Raw genomic sequence first — 8909 nt, 5'->3', positions numbered from 1 at the left:
CCTGCTGGAGTCTAGGGGGCCTGGGCTGGGGACAGGCGTGGGGGAGCTGGTCTATTTCTGTCACAATTTGGAATAAAAACAGGATCTGAACACCTGGGCTACTTTCTGCCCCAAGCCTGGGTCTCAGCCTCAGAGCACCCAGAATTCCCTGGGACCTCAGGAGGACATAGTACAGGCCCCTCTTCTCACAAAGGTCCTGGCTGCAGCCACCTCGGTTTTGCCGGGCTTGAATCCTTCCAGGGATGGGGGCCTCACTACTTAACGGGAAACACATAGTTTCTTGAAGAGCAGTCCATGAGAATTCATCCTCATGGTGAGCCAAACTGTACTCCCGGACTGCCATTGCTGTGCCTCTGGCCCTCAGCTCTCGCTGAGCAGTTGCCTGCCTGGCCACTCCATCCAGGACACCTCACCCAGTTCTGATTCCTGAAACGAGCTTGTTTGCTTATGACCTCACAGGGAACTTGAGCTCTACTCCCAAGAGCAGGCAGTTCCCAGGACCCATCTGGGCACACGTCCTCCTGCTTCCCACAACATACGTCCCTTGGAGAACTGAAAACAACGCCTCACCTGGATGCTGTGCCAAGTGGAATCTGTGGCCATTGGACACAAACTGTTACTATCCACGCAAGGTAAATGCAGAAATGAGAAACATGTATAGCAATTGGATAGAGTGATTTTATGTCTATATGAAATTTAATAATATTTGTGCATATCTTGGTTATTGTCACATTTCTCTTTTCTAATAGTTCCTTTTAAATGTATTTTGCAGATATATTGGTCAGCAATGGACCTTCAGCATTGAGATGCTCCATGGGTCTGGCTGGTGCCTTGGCTCTCACAGCCGCTTCCCATGGATTATCACCTCCCATGTTGTCTGATCACTCTAGGTCCGTGGGACGGCCTCTTCTTTCCCACAGACATTGTTCCCAAGCCCTGCAGCCCATGATAGTGTCCTTAAGCCACCCAGAGCCCCTGGTTAAGCATGTGACCCCCTTCCCAGAGACGCTGTCCTATTTGGTGGGGTCTTCACGTAGTCTCTCCTCGTCCAGCCACTCCTCTGCCTGCATTCTGCAGCCTGTCTTTCCTAAAGGAATCAAGACTCACACCCTGGACTTCACTTCCCCTTCACAGCCCAGCAGCTCTTCAAAGGAGGACAGAGCATCAGTCTGGCCCTGTGATTTCCTGGCCAGGCTGAGGAGACTAGAGACGGTGTGGCGCGGCCGTCCCCCACTTCCTGGTGTGGCCTCTATTCTGACTCCACTGAGGCCAATCTGCTGAGCCCCCTGCTGGGGTTCGGTGGCCATGCTCTGGATTTAGCTCTGGACCCACTCACTCAGCCCTTGTGCTCCCCTCCAGTCTTCTCGCCATCACCAATTTTCAAAACCCTTCCCAGCAGGCAGGCAAGGAGGTGAGGAGGATGTTAGTCCCCTTGGGCTCTCTCAGCCCTCACTGCACTGGGCCTGGTCTCCTGGAGGCTGCCCCATGCCCACATGGGCTCCGGCCACCCACCTTGCTGGCTGTGGGCTCCAGGTAGCCCCAAGACCTGTGCTGTTCCCATACTGTCCTTGGGGAGAGCAACCTGACAAAAGGGTACATGATCATTCCCCTTACCACCCCGCCTCTGACTACAGGTAACGTGGGGGTATCAACATGGCCCCAGGAAAGCAGAACCCTTTCCCATGAGGTGGCACACGAGGGGCAGGGATAGACTGGTCATGGCTGCAAGGGAGGTACCTGCACATCGAGACGGCTCACCCAAAAGTTCCCCAGGGACGCAGACAGTGGAGTCCCAGGTCCAGCCACAGGAAAGGTAAGACAGTGCCCACAAGGCAGAACACAGACCCCTCCCCAACCACCCCGGACCCGCCACAGAGAAGAGGTAGATTCCCTTCCATGTCCTCCTTCAAATCAGGAACGAATGCTGGACATGACAGAGCACCATGGCACAGTGGTACAGACCCTCCTTCGGGCCCATTAAGACCCTCCCTCCTTCAGTTACACAGGATTACTCGGACTCTACCACTTTCAAATGACTTTTTGAAATGTAAATTATTTTTTTATAATTAAAAAGGCACTGTTTGGGTTCTAAAAGAAACGGGCTTATCACAATAAATTAAGAAAAGTCAGTAAAGTACAAAGAAGAAAATAAAAACCCATAACCTGGTGAATACTGCTCATAGTTGATATGTTCCTTCTAGTACCTTCTATAAACAGAGTTGTACACAAAATCAAGATCATACTGTAAATTCATATCGTTTAAAACAAACAAACAAACTTACCTTTGCCCTTTGACACACTTTGAAACGGGACTTACAGGCCACACTGGCGTTCTGTCATTATCTGCCAGAGCCCTACCGGGGGCAATGAGGTTGTTTCCAGTTGTTTACACTCTGAAATGAGGCCCTGACTGATGACTTGCTGCTGCAACTTCATCTGCAGCTCTGACAGGTGCTTGGGGACGGAGCCACAGAAATGAATGATGGGAAAATGCGAAGGCCCTTTTTAAGGGCAGTGATAAATATTGTCGCATTTCCTTCTAGAAATGTGTACATATTTATATTCGTGCCAGAGAGGTGGCTGCTTCATTTGCCCAAACCAGCGGTAAATCTCTCTTCTTAACCTTAACACAGTCGGTGTTTTAAAAATGATCAATTGTGTTATTTCTTTGATCAAAGTTAAATCTTTCACCCCTCTTTGGCCATTTGTATGTCTTCTCCTGCTACCTACTTATTTCCACTGCCAGTTCTGTTTTTCCTATTTTTGATAAGAGCTCTTTATATATTAGGATATCTTTGCCATATTGCAAATATTTTTCTTACTTATGGTTTGCCTTTTAATGGTATTTTTTGACAGAAGATTTATATTTCAAATATTCAAATATATCTATCTCCTTTACAATTCCTTCTACTGTATTTATGCTTAGGAAGCGCTTTACGAACAATACTTTCTTCTTTGTATGTTTCATTGGCCTATATTTATATGATTTATTTATTATGCTTGAAATTTACTATATATGAAATTTACATTTATCATATTTATTTATAACACTTAACTGTTCTTTTTATATTTATCACATATTATTTTAGAGCTACATATTTTGTTCAATAGATTTTTTAACGTTTATGCAAATACGGTATGATTTTAATTATTTTCACTGTACAAGATGTTTGAAGTAAATCCCTTTTTATTTGCTTGGCCTCCAAAGCTTTCCCAGCCATTCTCGACTATTTGTTTCTAGATGAAACTTAGAATCATTTCATCAAATTTCTAATTATTAATCTGGGAAAAATACACTTTTCTCTTATACCCAGTCTTCCCAAAAGGAACAGCATATATCTTTTCATTTACTTTTTTTTTCTATCATTAACAATGTGCAGTTTTCTTCTTATCCGTCCTGGGTCTGAGTTGTTAGGGAAATTGCAAGTATTTTATATTTTTGGTTACTATTGCGAAGGTAACTTTTCTCTCCTTATTACCCCTATTACCAGGGCATTGTGGGTTCACACAGAAATTATCAATTTTGGTATAATTATCTTCTATTTGGCCATACCACTGAAGTCCTTTATTTACTGTAAAAGTTATACAATGGATTCCTTTGGGTTTTGCAGACACACAATTATCAGTAAACAATTATAATTTTATCTGCTCTTCCCAACATCAGTGTCATGTCATTTGACATTGTCTAGAATTCCTAGACCTCAGTAATAAAGCATTGTGTCTCTTTCTTGTTGCCAGTTTTACTACAAAGGAAGCATTTCCCAAAGCAAGTTCTGTCGAATGTTGATGAGGAGACAGGTTCTGTTGAGGAATGGGTTTGAGAAGCTGTGCACACTGATCCATCTCTTGGAGATTCAATGTGCATATTTGCATAATAAAGGCTCTGAGAAAATTGTGTTAAGGAATGCCTGCTTTACTTTGTTTTACAGGCATTTTTCAGACTTACTTGACCATGGAACCCGTCTGTTTTTCTGCGTAAATATCTATGAACATCCTAAGAATTAGCTATGCATAACACTTTTAGAGACATTTGCTTCTTTTTCCACCTTTGAAATCATTTTGGTTGTCATGTTACCATCTGTTACTAGTTTTCAGATTTTTTAAAAACCAAGAGATACCCTCTCTGCTCCTAGGGAGCCGATCATACCCCTGTTCTGCCCATGCCTTCAGAGTCGGGGGGCATCTCTCTCAGACACCCCAGACTTGACTTGGCATGCTTCCCTGTGAACCCCACCTGTGGCTTTGCAAACAAGGCTCATCTCTTCTCTCCAGGCTACAGACCCCCATGCCAGCCTCTCCCTGGCTGTCCCTACTGGGAGGGCTGCAGGTACTTCAAACAACACATCGCCGCTGAACTCACCTCCTCCCCCACACTGCGCTTCCCCTCCTGTGTTCTCATCACCAGCTACCTGGCTGCTCAAGGCACAGACACAGCGCCTCTTCATCTTCACCCACTCAGTGACCTCGCTCTCCTTAGTCCCTAAAGCTCTCCTTTGTTTACCCTCCTTTCTCCATCCCTGTGGCCATGGTCCCAGCACAGCCTGCCATTGTTCCCCTTTCAGTGGGACTCATACTCTCCCAAGCCAGGGTCTCTCACACCCAACAGCTCTACACACAGGAGCCCAGGGATCTTCTTAGAAATGCAAATCAGGGTACATATATCTTTTCGAATTAGTGTTTTCATTTTCTTCGGATAAGTACCCAGAAGTGGGATTGCTTTTGGTAGTTCTATTTTTTAGCTTTTTGAGGAATCTCCATACTGTGCATGAGGATTCCCTTTTTTCCATGTCTTCATCATATTAAGCTAAGTGAAATAAGTCAGACAGGGAAAGATAAACACTGTATGTTTTCACTTACATGTGGAATCTAAAAAACAAAACAACAAAATCAAATGAACAAACAAAAACAGACTCATAGAAACAGAGACCAAAGGGATGGTGACTAGAAAGGAGGGGATAGGAAGATGGATAATAAGGTGAAAGGGAATATAGTCAATAATAACATGACAAGTTTCCACGGTGACATAATTATGAGACTTAACATGATCGGCATATTGTCAGGTATAAGAATGTCAAAATGCTGTATCGTGCACCTGAAATGAATATAACTAACATAATATTGTATACGAACTTTATGTAAATTTTAAAAAATAAAATTTAAAAACAACACAAATCAGATCATGTCATTCTCCTGCTTGAAACTGCCCTCGAGAGCAAACCAAAGCCCTTGGCGAGTCACACAGTCCCTCATGATTTGCTCCTTCTGGCTTCTTCAGTGTCAACTCTTGCTGCCCTGTCGTTGCATTTTTCCCTCAGTTCAGACCCAGCTGCTCTCTGTTCCTCCAACACATCCTGTTTTCTCTCCCTTTTAGCCTTTGAACCCGAAACATCCTTATGTTGGGACTTAGCCCTTTCACTCCCTTCCTGTAACTGAAAAGTCACTTCTCCCATCACTTGCCCTGACCTCATAAGGAAGGATTGCATGGCCCAAATTTCACCACCAAGTGAGCCCCAGAACCTTCTATATAATTGTTTCCAAGTCTGAATCCATGCCTTAGAAGCAGTCGGGGACCATTTCAGTCACCCAGTACAGCACTTGGACACAGGAGCCCTTCAAAGAGTGTTTGTTGGATGATGCTTTGTCATTAGGCACACAGATGTGAGTAATTCTATGAACAGACTTCCTGAGAGCAAACCATCATCGCATCCCTAGGATAAACCCCATTCATCGTGGTGGGACTGTCTCCTTATGCGTTATTGAATTAAACTCTTAATGCCTCAGGATTTTCACATCTATTTTTAGAAGTGACACCGGTCTGTACTTTATCTTGGACACGCTACCCTTGGCAGTGTTGAGTGTAGGAACTACATTAGCTATAAAAGAAAATTGGGTGGATATCAAAATGTGTGTGTGTGTGTGTGTGTGTGTGTGTGTATCTGTATATGGCATTATACTGTCCTTGCTTAACAATTCCTCGCAAAAGAATAAGAATGCACTGGCAAAAGTAGATAATCTGACTCCCTATTTGGAGGTAATTTTAAGATAACTTTGACAACAGTGAAGACGTTGAGTGCCTTCCATAGTTATGGGACTTATTATGGAGTTTCTTTTACTTTTTTTTTTTTTTGGAATCCTTCCTTCATCATATCTCTCCTTGCATGGCACCTTCTTATCCCCGGTCTCCAGGGCCTCTCCCGCTGATGCACAGATCATGCAGAGACCTGTGCATGCTGCTGGGAGAGTGGCTCCAAGTGTCACAGTGGCTCCAAGCGTCACAGTGAGAGGAGGTAAGAAGGGCAAGATAGCCCAGTGGGGCAGAGTCTTCATCTAAACTATGATAGGATGAACACAGGGTTGAAAATGGGGCAGCAGTCCAAGTGAGGGGTGTGTTAACATGTGTTTTTGATGCTCTGACATCAGGGGCCTTGCTGATCCTCCTGAGGTAGCCAATTCCTAGAGACGGTGAACAATTCACTGTGGAGCGTGCTCCTCAAATGCAAACCAGCCAACCCAGAGTCCAGTCCCAGGCACCCCTTTGTTACACTCTAGGCCACTGTCCTCTGCCCTGATCAACCTGGAGCCAGGCACCAAAGGATGAGGGACAGCCCTGTGTCCCACAGCCTGCTGAAATGATTCAAAGTGGTCAGTCCTACTCTTGTTTACTCCACTTTGCCCGTTCCTTCCTGCAGAAGCCACAATAAAGGCTTTTGCCCACGCTGTCTCCTCCCTCCCACTGCCTCCGGACCAATTCTGGTGCCTCCTCGTGTAGCCCTGCGTGGCGGGATCTGTGACTAATAAATCATCTTTTCCATGGCAATTAGCTCCTGGTCTGTTGGCCTCACCACACCTGAACAATAACAAAATCTACATTTTTAAACAAGGGGCAAGCGTGAAAGGGGAGCTGGAAAACAGGGGTGGCTCCTAAGTTTCTTGTTTCTTACAGGAAACACAGGGTAGCCAGGAGAGGCAGTGTGGTTGGGTGGACACCAATGTCTTCACAGAAGGCTTGTGCCTGCTGGAGGCCCCTCCGACCCCGGCGAGCGTTCACTCACCTTCCCAGGGCTCAGCAAAATTATCCGCACCAGGACCACATTGATGTGGGCCCCCAAAGACTCGTCGTGGTAGATTTCGTTGACCTGGAAGACAATCAGGGAGGCTTCGTCAGCAGAAACCTCAGGCCCCAGGACCAGTCCTAGCTTGCAAATGCTATCACCACCCAACCAGCCCCCAGGCCAGAACCCTGGGACCTCCCTCACACACACACACTCCTTCTTCTTTCCCACACTGTACACCTAGGCAGCACCAACAACTTTGAATCCAGCCCCTCCTCTCCCACTGTGCTACCCATCGTGCCTTGCAGCCACCACCCCCTGCATGGATTACTTCCACCCCTTCCTCAGTGCTCCCTCCTGCCAGCGCAAGCATTCTTTTCCTGGAGCCTGAATTTGAACAAGACACCGACCCTTTTGTTTGCTCCAGCCTCTAACTGCACGTGGCCTTTCCTTCAAGGATGACTGTAGGTGACAAACCCCAGAGGCATGGACAGTGCTAGAACTGTCACTAGCAGAAATCACATCACAGTTGCTTCTGCTGGTTGCGATGTCATCCACGCTCATCATTACTTGGGGAGGAGGTCAGCATAGACCCATCAGGCCTAATTTTTAACGTGTGAATGAAGAATAGATACCGCTATGTCACAAAGGTGCTTTCTGTGCTCTGTTTTGATAACTGCGGCTCATATAACTGGCTTCCTTTGTATTTTATTACTTGTTTATTCTCATGCATTTTAATTTATTAAAACTATAATTCTGAGCAGGTGCCCATGGGCTTGCCAGATGTTAAGGGGGTCTGTGGCACAGGAAAGGTGACGAGACCCCACTCCCCACGGCATAACCAGCATGACTTCTAGAAACGCTGGTCAGGTTATCCCCAGGTCCAGGACGACCAGAACCTTCCTTCCCACTGACTCCACCCCAACACACTCAATATCTTATCTGGACCGGCCCCCTCAGCTCACTCTCCACAACCTCCTTCACTGGCTGACCAAACCGTCTCTTCCTGGAGGCCCAGCCTCCCGGTCCCCTTCTCCTAGAAGGGCCTCCCCAGGTCTGGTCTGCATTGCTGTCCATTACTTCTCGAGCTCTTTGTAACCACCACCACTGTGAGGTGCATAGTCACCTGTATTTACCCTACACATCCCAGCACCCAGGACACAGCAGCACATGGTAAGATCTCAAGACAAATTCTGAAAGAATCAATCCACTCATGCCATCACTGAGTAGAGGAGGGCTATGGACTAGCCACGCATCGCCCCTACCGGCTCTTCCATGCATAGACTGAGCTCAGAAGCTGTTGACCGCCCTTCGGGAAGGCAGAGCCCTCCACCATCCCAGGCCAGCACTGCACCATCTCTGAACTCCAGCTTTTATAGTCTCATCTGAGCAACAGTAATGGCTACCTATAAACACTAGGAAGACTCTTTGGGAAATCTGAGTGTTAACAAGCAAAATCAAATCATGATGGATGGACACGCAGGCAGAGGGGACATGTGAGATAAGGAGGCCAGTGGTCGCTGTCACTGCTGCAGCGTGTTAAAACAGCAGCAATGAGATGGCAGAGACAACATGCATGATGGCACCAGGCAGCCCTATGCCGAGAGCCTTCTGTCCAGCAAATTTACCTCCTGATTGTATTGGGTCCAAGCCCCGCCCTGGCTTTTCTATAGGGAAGGGGCCACTGACAGACTTACAGGAGCATGGATGTCACCAGGACTCAGCGCAGTCTGGAGAGGGTGGGTCAGCACCCAGTCATCTGCAGTTGACAAAATGGAGTCCTAAGAGTCCACGCTGTGCAATTCCACTTGTAAAACAAGGTGAAAGTCCTTATCTCACAGAGCTTTGGAAAACTAA

General features: G+C 46.5%; 1 protein-coding gene across 1 annotated transcript in view; it reads right to left on the bottom strand.

Annotated features, from left to right (window-relative positions):
• The window catches only part of ADAMTS2 (ADAM metallopeptidase with thrombospondin type 1 motif 2), a gene marked incomplete at its 5' end in the record, with an annotated part of 202720 nt that overhangs the window by 54147 nt on the left and 139664 nt on the right, over positions 1-8909 (bottom strand). The window contains one exon of the mRNA XM_006923365.3: positions 7053-7136. Coding sequence (XP_006923427.1) covers positions 7053-7136 — 84 coding nt within the window. The remainder of the gene's footprint in view (positions 1-7052; positions 7137-8909) is intronic.

This window comes from Pteropus alecto, unplaced genomic scaffold (genome assembly GCF_000325575.1).
Source record: "Pteropus alecto unplaced genomic scaffold, ASM32557v1 scaffold78, whole genome shotgun sequence".
In the NCBI taxonomy this organism is placed as follows: Eukaryota; Metazoa; Chordata; class Mammalia; order Chiroptera; family Pteropodidae; genus Pteropus; species Pteropus alecto.
The sequence above is the reverse complement of the archived record's forward strand: the minus strand, read 5'-3'. Positions and strand labels throughout refer to the sequence as shown.